This window comes from Oncorhynchus clarkii, chromosome 32, assembly GCF_045791955.1.
Source record: "Oncorhynchus clarkii lewisi isolate Uvic-CL-2024 chromosome 32, UVic_Ocla_1.0, whole genome shotgun sequence".
Classification (NCBI taxonomy): Eukaryota; Metazoa; Chordata; class Actinopteri; order Salmoniformes; family Salmonidae; genus Oncorhynchus; species Oncorhynchus clarkii.
In genome coordinates this window covers 26138989-26156102 of record NC_092178.1, presented here as the reverse complement: position 1 = coordinate 26156102, position 17114 = coordinate 26138989, and the positions used below count along the sequence as shown (strand labels likewise).

At 43.5% G+C, this 17114-nt stretch overlaps 1 protein-coding gene across 1 annotated transcript; it reads right to left on the bottom strand.

Moving 5' to 3' along the window:
* Window positions 1-370: 370 nt before the first annotated feature.
* Window positions 371-5004, bottom strand: LOC139392130 (uncharacterized). Its single transcript, XM_071139855.1, has 3 exons — window positions 4900-5004; window positions 2617-2873; window positions 371-2457 (listed from the first exon to the last, which is right to left on the bottom strand). Exons 1-3 carry the CDS (start codon window positions 4960-4962, stop codon window positions 1722-1724), a joined length of 1056 nt encoding a protein of 351 aa, XP_070995956.1. The 5' UTR covers window positions 4963-5004; the 3' UTR covers window positions 371-1721.
* Between the last annotated feature and the right edge of the window lie 12110 nt (window positions 5005-17114).

The window sequence follows — 17114 nt, the reverse complement described above, 5'->3', positions numbered from 1 at the left end:
CGTCTTTTAATCGCACCAATGCACCACAGGGTGCTCACAAAAACGTTACGTTCCCAAAACGGTCGGACTCGTGACAGTACGTCATTGACAAATACATACATTGGACATAATGGCTATACATTCTGAGATCCTATTTGTGATTAACTTTGCAGTCAGTCAATCAGGGAAAGTGAGTATAGGCCAGCCTAACTACATGGTGTGAAACGATCAGGAAGTCTGGTGGTCGGCTCTTGGTCTGGGGCAGATGGACATTGCTGTACTACTGGTGTAAGACTGACTCATTGAGGGTTTTGGTCGTAGGTTCAATTCCCGCAGGGTTCACATATATATTCAAACAATTTATGAATTCACTGTCAGAATGCAGCGGGACTCAAGGCAAAAAGTAGTGTGTTAGAAGCCTCTTGTGTTGCAAGTCTGTCAATGAGAGACTTGCCTAATACGACTCACTTGCTCGGATGTAGAATGGTTGTGATATGGTTTTGGATGTGTTTTCTCACTGTCAGTTCATTTTGACATACCTGAGAAAACAATTGTACTTGAAATCTCACACATGTTTCAGGAGACTTCTTTTCTCTATGATAAACATACATTACATTACCTAAATCACATTCCCATAACTACTGTCTGGAATGTCTACATCCAGATTTAGGGAATAAATTGAAAACAAATGGGTCACCTCAAAACGTGGATGTCTAGACTAGAGTAACATCGTCTCTGTGAGTGTTTCACTTGTTACAGTGAGGGATGGCCGTTGTTCTGTTACCAAACACACGTAGAGCTGTACTGCATGCTGATTGGAGGAAAAACATTGATTGAAGACATTCTTCTGAGATTGCATGTACTACAGGAATCTACTGCACGCCTGACGAAGTAGCTAAGGTGCAGAAAGATGATAGAATGAACTGAAGGCCTAAATACACAGTACCCAAAGTGAGGGGTGGCTGTTTCAGAAAAGAAGGCATATTTCAAATCTCTTTATTTGCTGTTGCCAATCTTAACATTTGACTACTGCTGCGGCTCTGTTTGTGAGCTCTGTTGCTACTCGATGCCATTGTTATGGACTAGATGGAGCTGTTAACAGTGGTCATAGATGAAGCCAATGTATCCATCTAATGAGACCTTGATAATAATCCCTGAATGCAGGTCAGTTTTGCATAGCTTTACCAAGCTACTGGGACGCTCAAATATGATTATGTCACCTGCATGTGCAGACATATTTCATCCAAAATATGACATTGAATAGCCTATGTCAGGATATCTACAATGGTTAAATGTAATGTATTACGAGCATCATCTTTTTATAAAATAATAAATACATGTGTTTTTGGTCCATAAAATACTTCTATATTTTTCCTCTGTACAGTATACTGTACATACTGCCTGCCAGGGTACTTGGCATTGTAACTGGCTTGTTGCTTTGAATAGCAGATGCTGTGTGAAGTAAGATGCAGGGGCTTTTCTATCCTAATCTCCAGGTGATAAGCACATGTAAACACATGACTTAACACTGTCAAGTCTGTTTTCGCTACTTCCTGGTCTGGTCAAAGGGAGTCAGGGGTTAAGAGGTCAAAGATCAGGGGTCAGAGGTCAAAGGACAGCGTCCTGGCGATTTCTCTCTGCCGTTCTCCGGGTTACCTTTCCGGACACTTTCAGCGGATTCTACGGTGATTCCGGCCTGGCGTTCTTCCTGGAAGCCTTCTCCAGTATGTGACTGGCCTGCTTCAGGGCTTTCTCAGAGCCTCCTCTGTATTCTCTGCCCTCAGGGCTTTTCCTTGCTGGACACCTTGGGCCAGCTTGGCCTCTTCCCCAGGTAATCCTACTGTTGACATGTTAGATTTGCTCTGATCTTCTTCGAGGTGCTCTGCCCTCCTGAGACGCAGCCTCCTCCCACCGGTATCCTGCTGGAATGTGCCGGCCACTTGGCATGAGCTCTCCTCGCCATGTGGTGCTACCACCTGCTGGACCTGAGCTTTGGCGCTGGTGGGGAGAGAGGAAGAGGGAGAGGCTGGTTTGCTGATAGGGGGAGGAGGAGGGCCGTTAACGTTAATACCAGCATCTTCCGAGAGCCTGTCTCCTGTCTGTCTCTGGATTTGGTTGGCACGGGCTAGCTGCGCTCTCCTAACCTTCTGATGTCGCTGGACCCTGGGTACTGTTTCATTCAGAGGTAAGGGATGTGGGGCTGGGGTGGAGACACACTCTGCTGTACCTTTAACCAGTCCTAGTCCCTCTCCTCTCACCCCACAGTCCTTCACCTTCCTGGAGCAGGGTTGGTCGCCCACCGTCCTGTCCAGCTTATGGGCAGCAGCCTTGGCCTCCAGCCCAATCCCCTTAATCTTCTGTCTCTGTGCCTTCTGTACCTCCCTGGGCAGCTCCAGAGGTGCCAGCTTCAGAGGCCGCCGCGGGGGCAGGTTCTTCCCCTCCTTCTCCTGGGACGAGCCAGGCAGGGGAGACCTGGACCTGAAGGAAGGAAGGAAGGAAGGATGGAAGGAAGGAAGGAAGGAAGGAAAGAAGGAAGGAAGGAAGGAAGGAAGGAAGGAAGGAAGGAAGGAAGGAACAAACAAACAAACAAATTAACGATTGCATGAATGAATTAACAAATGTTTACATAATACATACCTGACCAGGAGCAAGGAGTCCCTTTGGGTGGCAGGGCCCTCCTGGCCTGGCGTGGGCAGCATGGCAGACTCTGGCATAAGCCGACCCACCATCACCTCCACTTCCTCCTCTTCCCCTCCCTGTGTGGCTGACAGATGGAGGACAGGTGTCTTGGAATCACAGACGTTTTTAGGCGCCAGCAGGTGCTTCTGGCCGATGAGATGCATAATGCTATTTTTAGCCTGAGAGGTCAGCAGGTCTTCTGGTCGGGGCAAGCCCTGCGACAAAACACACATCACTCACAAATTAGAATCACTTACTCAATGACATTACATGACTATCTAACACAGCCAATCAACACTGAAAATCCTTCAGATTAAATTATAGCAAGTATTGAATACTTATAAAGTAGACCTGTCAATACTAAATACTGTATGCTCAAGAAGGTATTGACGAACGGTTTCCTTTGTAATCTCGTTGTATATGTCTTGTTGAGTCTGACATTCCACTGCAGATTTCAAAAACATTGGCATAGTGATGGATCATTTATAATTCAAAGATTTTTCTATAAAAAACCTTGATATCAATAATGAAACATCTTCCTTGAGATTGTTTTCCACAGATCTCAATATTCTCGTCGGTTTTATGAGGAGCATTTTTATTTTCTTTGTGACTTCTCAGTTCATAAAGACTGTTAAAGTATAGCACATAAATACATTAACAGTCTGTACTCAGTGGTCTATTATGTCGAACGTTAAACAGATTCATCAGAAAACTAATCAGAATGGCAATTTCCTGAAGAGGACAGTAGTTCACTAAACCTAGTTCACAGCTCTCCTGTGTAGCCAATCATTTTTTTCTCTTCTACATATTCTTGTGAAAAGGTTATAGACTGCATATAACCAGCAATGTCAGATACTTTCACTGCATGCTCACACTAATAGGCATCATACAGTGTCCTACTGCCAATGCACTGCTCTTTCCATGACATAGCTGTAAAGCTATGATCGCTTATTGACAGCACTTGTTAAATCCACTTCAATCAGCGTAGATGAGGGGGAGGAGATACGTTAAAGAATCATTTTTAAGCCTTGAGACAATTGAGACATGGATTGTGTATGAGTGCCATTCAGAGGGTGAATGGGCAAGACAAAATATTTAAGTGCCTTTGAACTGGGTATGGTAGTAGTTGCCGGGCACATCGGTTTGTGCACAGCTGGGTTTTTCACACTCAACAGTTTCCTGTGTATATCAAGAATGGTCCCCCGCCCAAAGGACATCCAACCAACGTGACACAACTGTGGGAAACATTGGTGTCAACATGGGCCAGAATCCCTGTGTAATGCCTTCAACACCTTGTAGAGTCCATGCCCCGATGAATTGTGCTAAGTTGCTGGATATTGGTGGGAACTGGAAAACATGTCGATCCAGAGCATCCCAAACATGCTCGATAGGTGACATGTTTGGTGAGTATGCAGGGCATGGAAGAACTGGGACATTTTCAGCTTCTAGGTACAGATCCTTGAGACATGGGGCCGTGCATTATCATGCTGAAACATGAGGTGATGGCGGCGGATCAATGGCACGACAATGGGCCTCAGGATCTCGTCACGGTATCTCTGTGGATTCAAATTGCCATTGATAAAATGCAATTGTGTTCATTGTTCGCACCTCATGGCTGTCCATACCATAACCTCACCACCACCATGGGGCACTATGGCCACAACGTTGACATCAGCAAACCGCTTGCCAACATGATGCCATATACGTGGTCTGCGGTTGTGAGGCCCGTTGGACTTCCAAATTCTCTAAAACAACATTGGAGGTGGCTTATGGTAGAGAAATGAACATTAAATTATATGGCAACAGCTCTGGTTAACATTCCTGCAGTCATCATGCCAATTGCATTCTCCCTCAAAACTTGAGGCATCTGTGGCATTGTGTTGTGTGACAAAACTGCACATTTTAGAGTGGTCTTTTATTATCCCCCAGCACAAGGTGCAACTGTGTAAAGATCATGCTGTTTAATCGGCTTCTTGATACGCCACACCTGTCAAGTGGATGGATTATCTTGGCAAATGAGAAATGCTCACTAACAGGGATGAAAACAAATTAGTGCACACAATTTGAGAGAAATACACTTTTTGTATGCATGTATCTTTTTCAGCTCATGAAACATGGGACCATCACTTTACATGTTGCGATTCTATTTTTGTTCAGTGTATACATACACCCAATAAGATACAACACAACTAAGAAAGGGATAGGTAGGTGATGATGATGATATAGAGCTATAATACTCACAGGTTTGGCAAATTCCTCTTGCTTGAGTTGTTGCCGAATCATTTCTTCTCTGAGAGAGCCCATGAATAAAAGCTGTTGTTGTGCTGTGTATAGCACTGGGTTGAAGGCAGGGGATGGGAGGACACTACAGTAAAAGGCAGGGAAGGTAGGTTTTAGTTGCCTGCTGACTGGCTGTGAGGTCATTAGGAGGATTAGGGTCAGCAGGCAGCAGGGCCATCTGTAATGATCCCAAATCCAGCTCAGATACACCTGGAGAAAACCATGACTCCAAATGGTAGTGTTTTCATACAGGGTCAGGGTGATGGTACTGGACAGCAGCTTGCCAGACAGCCTGGGGACTGGTACTGGTTTCATCCTCGAAAACCATGACTCCACATATAGCAGACCAGGGTAGTGTGCAACGGTGCCACATGCAGGGTAGTTATCGGGTACTGTTTTCATTCTTTATTAATGACTGTAACCTATTGACTAGAAAACGTCATGAGAACAATGGTATTTTGTTAAAATCTAATTTAGGAGTGAATCATAATGAATGGGGACTGGTGGTTTTGTATTGTGACCACTAGATGCCGCCACAGGACACTGAACTCTGTATCAACTGTGGATGTTTTAGTGTGTGGTCATCTCACAGCGTCACTGGATAGAAGTCAAGTAGTAATTCTAGAGATATGGAATTTGGAGGACTCCTGAGGAAGCTAGGGAAGTGTACCTGATCTTGTCTGTCGAAATATCAAAATAGCTTAGGGCTTGATTCAATCTATATCGCTGAAGTTCTGCGTTATAGCGCGCTTGAAATGTAATGGTAATTTTCCGATTGAGTGACATATGCAGAGTTTACCAAGAATGCAGTGTCTGCTAATGCGGGAACGTTGCCTTTACATTTCAATCACGCTGTAACACGGAACTTCAGTGCTACCGATTGAATCGAGCCCTTACTTCATTTCTACATAGACTGATAGAGAATGACTCGTTTGCTAGCTGGCAGCAGGGTATGGTATATTGTATGTGCCACTATGCATGGGAGTAATATAGGCTCGAATAGCAAAAGTGACTGTGATCTTGGTGTGATCGGTAGCCTATTGCATATGCCATGCAGTTCCCTACTCACATTCCACTCGTGTAAATCTATTTGAACAGGTTAGATTAGACGTGAGACTCTAGTGTGCTGCCTGCAGGAGTTCCTGTATCTCTACATCAGTCTCAAACAGCAGCAAGTTTGTACACTATTTACCTCCAGTTTACCCAACTGCTACTTTTATTCATTGTCAACAAGGGGGTGTAGATTTTTGCTGGGGCTTAGGCACCGGTGGGCGCAGGCCCTCCCACTGGGGAGCCAGGCCCACCCTTTCAGACTGTGCATTATTTGTCTTTTTACCTAAGCACAGTACTTGAATTGGGCAGGAGCTCACCGGAACTGAGTACCAGCACTAAATATTTTCTTCTGCTTGAGTTCTTGCACTTCCTTTAGAATATCAGCTCAAAAGTATTGAGGAGTTCCTGCACCTGAATATCAACAGTACCGGCACCCACAATGAGTACTGACATCTATTTTAGTCCAAGTCAAGCACTGGCCTGAACATGCATACACCATCAGATTGAATGCATAGTGGGTGGGACAACAAAGGGGAAATGTACCAAACGTGAAGGACACCATCCCACAGTTGTGTCAAGTTGGCTGGATGTGCTTCGGTTGGTGGACCATTCTTGATACACACAGGAAACTGTTGAGCATGAAAAACCCAGCAGCGTTGCAGTTCTTGACACAAACAGGTGCGCTGGCACCTACTACCATATCCCGTTCAAAGGCACCTAAATGTTTTGTCTTGCCCATTCATACTCTGAATGGCACTCATTCACAATCCATGTCTCAATTGTCACAAGTCTTAAAAAGCCTTCTTTAACCTGTCTCCTCCCCTTCATCTACACTGATTGAAGTGGATGTAACAACTGACATCAATAAGGGATCATAACTTACACCTGGATTCACCTGGTCAGTCTATGTCACGCCTGGGCAATTATTTTCCATGGAGGGACACATTAGAATATCATTTTGCCATCGCGGGCCAGAATCATATTACAGGATTATACATCATGTGTATGACCGTGTTGACAGATATATCTACTGGAAATCACATCCAGATACGCTACTTATTTTATGCACAGAAATAAACCACATCCATGTTCTCCTTCTGGTAGGTATTTTCCTTGTTTAACATGTAATAAACTACACAGAGGGAAAAGTACACTGTACATAGACTCCATGTCCTGGAAAGAGCAGGTGTTGTACAATCAATAGTAATAATAATAATAATAATGCATTTTATTTGGCAGATGTCTTTCAGGACACAAGGACATCGTACATAACATCTAGTGCTGTACATTAAATCGATTTCATTTAAGCCTACGTAATGAATTTGAATTACGCTCGATTATTTACCAGGAAAAAAACAATATACTGTAAACAAATTGCTTATCAATTTTAAAGTAGTAAGGGGGTTCTGGTACGTGTCACGTCGCACTGATACCATGTGTGGTAAACCGTAGCTATCGCTGTGTAGGCTAGGTTACACTGTGTAGGCTAGGTTACACTGTGTAGGCTAGGTTACACTGTGTAGGCTACTCACCGTTATCTACTGTAGCTAGCTAAGGCTCACTAGTCAACTTGGCTAGCTAAAACAAGCCAAATGGCCAAACAAAGCTCACTGTTACATTTTTTTTCAAGAGACCGTGAATGGAAGAGGGTGTTGGGAGTATTTGCCAAGATTTTTGATATCAGTGATTTCACAACGAAGGGCCTCCAGTCCCCCTCTATATTAATTACTGATTGCATTGATCTAATCCAGGACCTTTTAAAGGGAGTTTCAATATGTTCAAAGACAATGATCTGCACTACAACAATGTTTTTATTCAACACTTAGAAATCATGAAACACGCTTCTCCACTTCGACCATCAATCCAGTGAAAGTTATTTCAATTCATGCTTCGACGTGCCTTGCAGGTAATAGGGAACAACAACCTGGCCTATTACCAGTGTTATCATGTAGCCTATCTTGAGCCTTATATATAACTTTGCCATGTGCTTCTCCACCCATTCACTATAGTTAGGCCCAATACGTATACGCTTCTGATCATTTAATTGATATCACACAATACATTGTAGGCACATTTTTAAAAATGTATTTTACCTTTATTTAACGAGGCAAGTCAGTTAAATTCTTACTTTCAATGACAGCCTAGTAACAGTGGGTTAACTGCCTTGTTCAGGGGCAGAGCGACAGATTTGAACCTTGTCAGCTCTGGGATTCAATCTTGCAACCTTTCAGTTACTAGTCAAACGCTCTGACCACTAGGCAGAGAATTCACTCAGTTTGCATTTTGACTCATAAAGTGATCTCGACTAAGAAAAGGTGATCGACCACTGTTTTTGTCTGTGTAGGCTATAGGTGCCTATTGGGATTATTACTGTGATATCAGGGCATTATGTTCTAGTCTCATAATCTATGAATTATAGGCCTACGGTTTATTTTGTGTAGGTCTTTGTGAGTCACGTGTTAAATGCATGCCAACGAGACCATTTGGTCTGTGATGTGAAATCACATGTTAGTTGTGTGCGATCGATTACAGTAGGGCATAGGGCAGGCTATGCTTTTATGATCATTTAATTATGATTTGTTGGCCCTTCCATCAACTGATTTCCACTGGATTTTGGTTTTCATGAATTCTCACATCATGGTGGTTTTCAGCCAGCTGGTTTTCTTTCAGGCAGTTTTGTTCCCAAACCTTCTCATTCATGTGCCATACACATCTTCCATCTTCCCAGGTAGTCATTCATGTATTCACTAACTTCCCAAACAATCCTGCATAAAATAACAATAGTTTCTGTTGCACCATCAGCATCTGCTTGCTGATATATAAAAACCCTCCTCCGTCCACCCAGAGGAAACGTGGCTCTGCTTAGATGATTATTTGAGCTGTGGTGAAATTACAGGCTTAATGTTGAACGGAGAGCACCAACACGAACGCCACCACCCCTCTAGGCTTTGAACAGAGGGCCACGACGCAATGACACTCCAACGCCCTTCCTTCCAGGCTGTTCTTATTGTCCTCCTCCATCCCTGACGTCTGTGGCTCTGGCAGTGTAATTAGCATGGTGTGGGATGAGGAGGAAGACACAATAAGAACAGGGGTTGGATAAATAGGACTGCAGTGATCACCACGCTCTGCTCTGCAGAGATCCCACCTACTGAAAAAGGGCAGGGGAGCATCCAGTGGCAGAACACACAAGCCTCTTCATGAGGCGTGTCATTTTTCTGTCTGTCAGCGTCCTCTTTCCGGCACCCCCCTCCTGCATGTCTATACCCAGACTTTGGCTTAGCGGGCTAATGTGCCCTTCTAGTGTGCAGGAGGCCTGGGTTTGAACACCTTGTGTAAAACCACACACACACAGTACAGTAGACATCCATACACATCTTCCCCAGGCATTGACAGCTATTTCCAGATATAGACTTTTAGTGAAATGTACAGCCTACCTATCTGCCTGTCTCTATTATTACACACATACCTTCACTTAGTCAATATGGCTTCTCAGTGGATCACTGTGGTTCTTTTGCATTTCACACCAAGCTTGTGGAACTTCGTTGCTGATTTCTTTATTTGTAATAAGGTGACTTTCTCAGTACTTTTCTCAATCTCCTCTACACTCATACATTGTATTAGACATGTATCGGCCTCCTGTGGTATTTCCGCACAGCAGTCCATCTCTGTAGGGTTCGGAGTGAATTAAAGTACATTCGATATGTGTCTTGTCTGGTGCTTTAATTGCAAGCACACACAGGTTTATTCCAGTTAGTCTTTATGATCACAGAAAGAGGGATAGAGACTTAACTAAGTCAGTGAGTAAGAGCCTCGCTGTTACGTTGTATAATGATTGGAGACAGGCGCAGGAATACGTAATAGGGGTTTTTATTTTCTTGTTCTTGTTTTTAATTTTTTTTTATAAACCCATAAAACAAGTGTACAATAGCACCTAGCATTACAACAGCATTGGTACTCACAAGACCAACGGATATGGTAACAACAGCCGACAAGGACAATAGGGAACAGAAGGCACAGATATAAACATACAAATCAAGGGGAATGGGAACCAGGTGTGCGTAATGAGACAAGACAGTCCGGGGTTGGTGGTAATGAATCCAGTTCAGTGACACCTAGAAGGCCGGTGACGTTTACCTCCTGAGCTGGTGAACGAAGTAGGCAGCAGTACCAGGGGGATCCGTGACACTCGCTCACATTTAGATCTTGCATCTTACCTGGGTTGGAGCAGGATAATTCCCTGGCTTGTCACCGTCGCCTATTTGTGGATAGAGGGCAGGTCGGCGAGAAATTACCCCTTTCTCCACAATAGGAGCAGAGGCCCAGATTCCTCCTTCTCCTACGCTCTGCCTCGGGCAAACGTGCAGAGCCCACCTCCATCGGCTCTGGCACAGAGAAGGTGTAGCCACGGGCTCCAGATTCTGCGCAGGTATTCATCTGGACCACAGCAGGTTGTCCAAATTAATCACCATGCTGATGTGCTGGTCGAGTGACAGGTTGTCATCACGGCAGGCTAACTCCATCTGTACCTCCTCCCGCAGTCCGCTGTGGATCACGGTGACCAGAACCGACTCGTTCCCTCCGGTGGAGGCCGCGATGGTCCAGAACTCCAGGGCGAACTCCGAGGCGGTCCTAGATCCCTGGCGTAGTCGGAGTACGTGCTCACCCCCCTCTCGGCACTCCACAGGATGATCAAACACAGAGCGGAAGTGGAGGGTGAAGCGCTCGTAGGACTCGACCTCTGGTCCACCCATTTCCCAGACCTCGGCACCCCAGTCCAGGGCCCGTCCGGTCAGTGCCTAGATGACGGTGGCAACCCTGTCTCTCCCGGAGACAGCCTCGGCGTAGCGAGGTACAGGTCGCATTTCAGAAGGAATCCCTTGCATCTCGCTGGCACGCCGTCAAAGCGCTCCGGGAGGGACAGGGGTATTCCGCGGACCGGCTCAGATGGGACAGAGGCATGTAGTGGTGTGGGGGCTGATACCGGAACCGGTGCTGGAGACTGGAGGGACTGCACATTTCTCTCCAAATTCTGGATGGTTGCCAGCACGCTGTCCATGGCGCTGCCGAGTCGGGAGATACAGTCCTCGTGATGCTGGACTGTCTCTACGATGGTCCACAGCTCTGTCTTTCCTGCTGTCTCCATTTAGGGGTCGGTTATTGTATAATGACTGGAGACAGGCGCAGGAATACGTAATAGGGGGTTTTATTTTCTCCAACGAAAAGTGCGAAGTGTAAACCTCTAAATAATACACAGGACGAGACCCGTAAAACAAGCGCACAATAACACGTAGCATGGAAGCCGATACAACAGCACTGTGACTCACAAGACCAACGGGAATGGTAACAATAATCTACAAGGACAATGGGGAACAGAGGGCACATACACACATATATTAATCAGGGGGAATAGGAACCAGGTGTGCGTAATGAGACGAGGCAGTCCAGGGTTGGTGGTAATGAATCCAGTTCAGTGACACCTGGAAGGCCTGTGACGTTTGTTTACCTCCGGAGCTGGTGAATGGGATGAGCAGCAGTACCAGGGGGATCCGTGACACTCGCTCACATTTTTATCCTCTCTGGGACGGTTGCCTCTAGATCATTCTGAATCGGAATGTAGAATTAGATCTGATTTGTCTTGAAGTGTCTTGTGTTTTGATCAGTTTAGACGTCGGTGGTCACTCTCTCCGGGCTAGATATGTTCTCTCTCTTCACATGTCCTTAAGCCAACACTAAAATGACTTTTTAAGCCCCATCGTGTATCTGGAAGCCTTGAGCAAATATGAGCTTCAGTTTGGGTTTGAGCGTCAAATTAGATGCCAGTCATTTCCCTTCTGGAGGTTGATTCTTAATAAATGCACTATAGTCATGAATTCATAACTTCTTCTTGGAGTAAAACTTAAGGTATTGAACTCAATCTTTTAACTGCAATAGTGAATATCTTGGTAAGGAATGCATTTGGAAATGTATGCGTTTATATACTGGTTCTTGTTTTATCTTAGCGGCGTAGTCTTCATACAATGTAGTCTGTCATGGGGTGAATAGTGAATACTGTACTTGGCTACTGTTTGTCAGTGGGATGTGGCGACTGTGTTGGGAGCTGACCAATACAGCAGTGTTACGGTCGTGTTATAGTGGGGTTACATTAGTGTGACCAATACAGTAGTGTTACGGTCGTGTTATAGTGGGGTTACATTAGTGTGACCAATACAGTAGTGTTACGGTCGTGTTATATTGGGGTTACATTAGTGTGACCAATACAGCAGTGTTACAGTCGTGTTATAGTGGGGTTACATTAGTGTGACCAATACAGTAGTGTTACAGTCGTGTTATAGTGGGGTTACATTAGTGTGACCAATACAGCAGTGTTACAGTCGTGTTATAGTGGGGTTACATTAGTGTGACCAATACAGCAGTGTTACAGTCGTGTTATAGTGGGGTTACATTAGTGTGACAAATACAGCAGTGTTACAGTCGTGTTATAGTGGGGTTACATTAGTGTGACCAATACAGCAGTGTTACGGTCGTGTTATAGTGGGGTTACATTAGTGTGACCAATACAGTAGTGTTACGGTCGTGTTATAGTGGGGTTACATTAGTGTGACCAATACAGCAGTGTTACAGTCGTGTTATAGTGGGGTTACATTAGTGTGACCAATACAGCAGTGTTACAGTCGTGTTATAGTGGGGTTACATTAGTGTGACCAATACAGCAGTGTTACGGTCGTGTTATAGTGGGGTTACATTAGTGTGACCAATACAGTAGTGTTACGGTCGTGTTATATTGGGGTTACATTAGTGTGACCAATACAGTAGTGTTACGGTCGTGTTATATTGGGGTTACATTAGTGTGACCAATACAGTAGTGTTACGGTCGTGTTATATTGGGGTTACATTAGTGTGACCAATACAGCAGTGTTACGGTCGTGTTATATTGGGGTTACATTAGTGTGACCAATACAGCAGTGTTACAGTCGTGTTATAGTGGGGTTACATTAGTGTGACCAATACAGCAGTGTTACAGTCGTGTTATAGTGGGGTTACATTAGTGTGACCAATACAGTAGTGTTACGGTCGTGTTATATTGGGGTTACATTAGTGTGACCAATACAGTAGTGTTACAGTCGTGTTATAGTGGGGTTACATTAGTGTGACCAATACAGTAGTGTTACGGTCGTGTTATAGTGGGGTTACATTAGTGTGACCAATACAGCAGTGTTACAGTCATGTTATAGTGGGGTTACATTAGTGTGACCAATACAGCAGTGTTACAGTCGTGTTATATTGGGGTTACATTAGTGTGACCAATACAGCAGTGTTACAGTCGTGTTATAGTGGGGTTACATTAGTGTGACCAATACAGTAGTGTTACAGTCGTGTTATAGTGGGGTTACATTAGTGTGACCAATACAGTAGTGTTACGGTCGTGTTATATTGGGGTTACATTAGTGTGACCAATACAGTAGTGTTACAGTCGTGTTATAGTGGGGTTACATTAGTGTGACCAATACAGTAGTGTTACGGCCGTGTTATAGTGGGGTTACATTAGTGTGACCAATACAGTAGTGTTACGGTCGTGTTATATTGGGGTTACATTAGTGTGACCAATACAGTAGTGTTACAGTCGTGTTATAGTGGGGTTACATTAGTGTGACCAATACAGCAGTGTTACAGTCGTGTTATATTGGGGTTACATTAGTGTGACCAATACAGCAGTGTTACAGTCGTGTTATAGTGGGGTTACATTAGTGTGACCAATACAGTAGTGTTACAGTCGTGTTATAGTGGGGTTACATTAGTGTGACCAATACAGCAGTGTTACAGTCGTGTTATAGTGGGGTTACATTAGTGTGACCAATACAGTAGTGTTACAGTCGTGTTATAGTGGGGTTACATTAGTGTGACCAATACAGTAGTGTTACAGTCGTGTTATAGTGGGGTTACATTAGTGTGACCAATACAGTATTGTTACAGTCGTGTTATAGTGGGGTTACATTAGTGTGACCAATACAGTATTGTTACAGTCGTGTTATAGTGGGGTTACATTAGTGTGACCAATACAGTAGTGTTACAGTCGTGTTATAGTGGGGTTACATTAGTGTGACCAATACAGTAGTGTTACAGTCGTGTTATAGTGGGGTTACATTAGTGTGACCAATACAGCAGTGTTACGGTCGTGTTATAGTGGGGTTACATTAGTGTGACCAATACAGTAGTGTTACAGTCATGTTATAGTGGGGTTACATTAGTGTGACCAATACAGCAGTGTTACAGTCGTGTTATAGTGGGGTTACATTAGTGTGACCAATACAGCAGTGTTACGGTCGTGTTATAGTGGGGTTACATTAGTGTGACCAATACAGTAGTGTTACGGTCGTGTTATAGTGGGGTTACATTAGTGTGACCAATACAGCAGTGTTACAGTCATGTTATAGTGGGGTTACATTAGTGTGACCAATACAGCAGTGTTACGGTCGTGTTATAGTGGGGTTACATTAGTGTGACCAATACAGCAGTGTTACAGTCGTGTTATAGTGGGGTTACATTAGTGTGACCAATACAGCAGTGTTACAGTCGTGTTATAGTGGGGTTACATTAGTGTGACCAATACAGTAGTGTTACGGTCGTGTTATATTGGGGTTACATTAGTGTGACCAATACAGCAGTGTTACAGTCATGTTATAGTGGGGTTACATTAGTGTGACCAATACAGTAGTGTTACGGTCGTGTTATAGTGGGGTTACATTAGTGTGACCAATACAGCAGTGTTACAGTCGTGTTATAGTGGGGTTACATTAGTGTGACCAATACAGCAGTGTTACGGTCGTGTTATATTGGGGTTACATTAGTGTGACCAATACAGTAGTGTTACAGTCGTGTTATAGTGGGGTTACATTAGTGTGACCAATACAGCAGTGTTACAGTCGCGTTATAGTGGGGTTACATTAGTGTGACCAATACAGCAGTGTTACGGTCGTGTTATAGTGGGGTTACATTAGTGTGACCAATACAGTAGTGTTACGGCCGTGTTATAGTGGGGTTACATTAGTGTGACCAATACAGTAGTATTACAGTCGTGTTATATTGGGGTTACATTAGTGTGACCAATACAGCAGTGTTACAGTCGTGTTATAGTAGGGTTACATTAGTGTGACCAATACAGTAGTGTTACAGTCGTGTTATAGTGGGGTTACATTAGTGTGACCAATACAGTAGTGTTACGGTCGTGTTATATTGGGGTTACATTAGTGTGACCAATACAGCAGTGTTACAGTCGTGTTATAGTGGGGTTACATTAGTGTGACCAATACAGCAGTGTTACAGTCGTGTTATAGTGGGGTTACATTAGTGTGACCAATACAGCAGTGTTACAGTCATGTTATAGTGGGGTTACATTAGTGTGACCAATACAGTAGTGTTACAGTCGTGTTATAGTGGGGTTACATTAGTGTGACCAATACAGTAGTGTTACAGTCGTGTTATAGTGGGGTTACATTAGTGTGACCAATACAGCAGTGTTACAGTCGTGTTATAGTGGGGTTACATTAGTGTGACCAATACAGTAGTGTTACGGTCGTGTTATATTGGGGTTACATTAGTGTGACCAATACAGTAGTGTTACAGTCGTGTTATAGTGGGGTTACATTAGTGTGACCAATACAGCAGTGTTACAGTCGTGTTATAGTGGGGTTACATTAGTGTGACCAATACAGCAGTGTTACAGTCGTGTTATAGTGGGGTTACATTAGTGTGACCAATACAGCAGTGTTACGGTCGTGTTATAGTGGGGTTACATTAGTGTGAGACCAAACACAGACCACAGTCAGAAGAAAGAGTTTGAGGTGTTATAGTCAGTGTAGCTGACATTTACAGTAGTGTTACAGTAGTAGTGTTGTAGTAGATTTACAGTAGTGTAAGACCAGAGTCAGAAGTCAGAGGGTTTGGGCCGTGTGAGAATGAGGCTCATAGTTTTTATTTAAGTGGTGTCATGGCTTCACCCAGGTCACCTGACCAGGAAGTCACCACACCAAATCATGCACACACAAAAATGAAAACATAAACATAAATGGTTGTTTACTCAACAAGTTGCTCTTTCCATTTATTGAAAAGAGAAAGCCCATACCGCTGCATGTATTGACATCAGGAGTTTTCCAAAACTGTGAAACAAAAATGTCCATTGGGTCAATTTGGTCATTTGTTTAACCAAATTGATAAAACGTGTCATGTGGAGATGGTATGCATTTAGCATTTTTGTAATGTTAAAATTAACATGGTACATGGCATTTGTTCATTAGACCTAAAAAAAAAAATATTCTATTGCAAAGGATTATTTTTTTTAACTCAAGAAATTAGTAAAATTAATAAACAGTAACATGGAATTATACAAGTAACCCAACAGCCTTCTTGAGTTCATCACGACACATATAGTTGTGCAATATGTGTCTCTTTGTCCCTGTAATAGGAGAACTTGGCACTTTGGACTTCTGGGCAGATAGAACGCTGGCCGGCACATGGCGATATCTGCCACATTAAGCCTCAGGCATTAGGAGGACATGCAGAATGCAGAAAGATCGGCCAATAACCATCTGAATCCAGAGTACTTTTTGTTTCTGGCTGCACAGCGTGGAGGTAAAAAGCCAAATGTATCATTTTGAAAGAGCAGGGATAATGCAACAACTAATATAAATACCACAAGTCAATATCAATGTCTTTCGTACAATGTGTTTTATATATGTGTTAACAAACATCTGTTAACTGTTGACTCACTCAGCATTTAATCCATGCATGGTAATATGGTACATTTCCTGGCAAGCAAACCCCAGTAACAATTATTGTTTTACTCTCTTGTAAATCATTGTAAAGCATTATCATGTTGGCATCACCTCACTATGGTATGATCAGTCATTAAAATGCTGGTATGCACTTTAAAATTAAATTGAATAAATAGAGATGTATTGGATATTGCCAATATTGACTCATAATCAATCAAAATGACTTTAACATTGACTCTCAACCCTTAATATCCATGTGCATGTCCACCATCTACGCCAATAAATTACACATGTAGTAGTTTAGCTAAATGTAAGAGTGATTTCTCCACCTATACCCAATCATTCACCTCA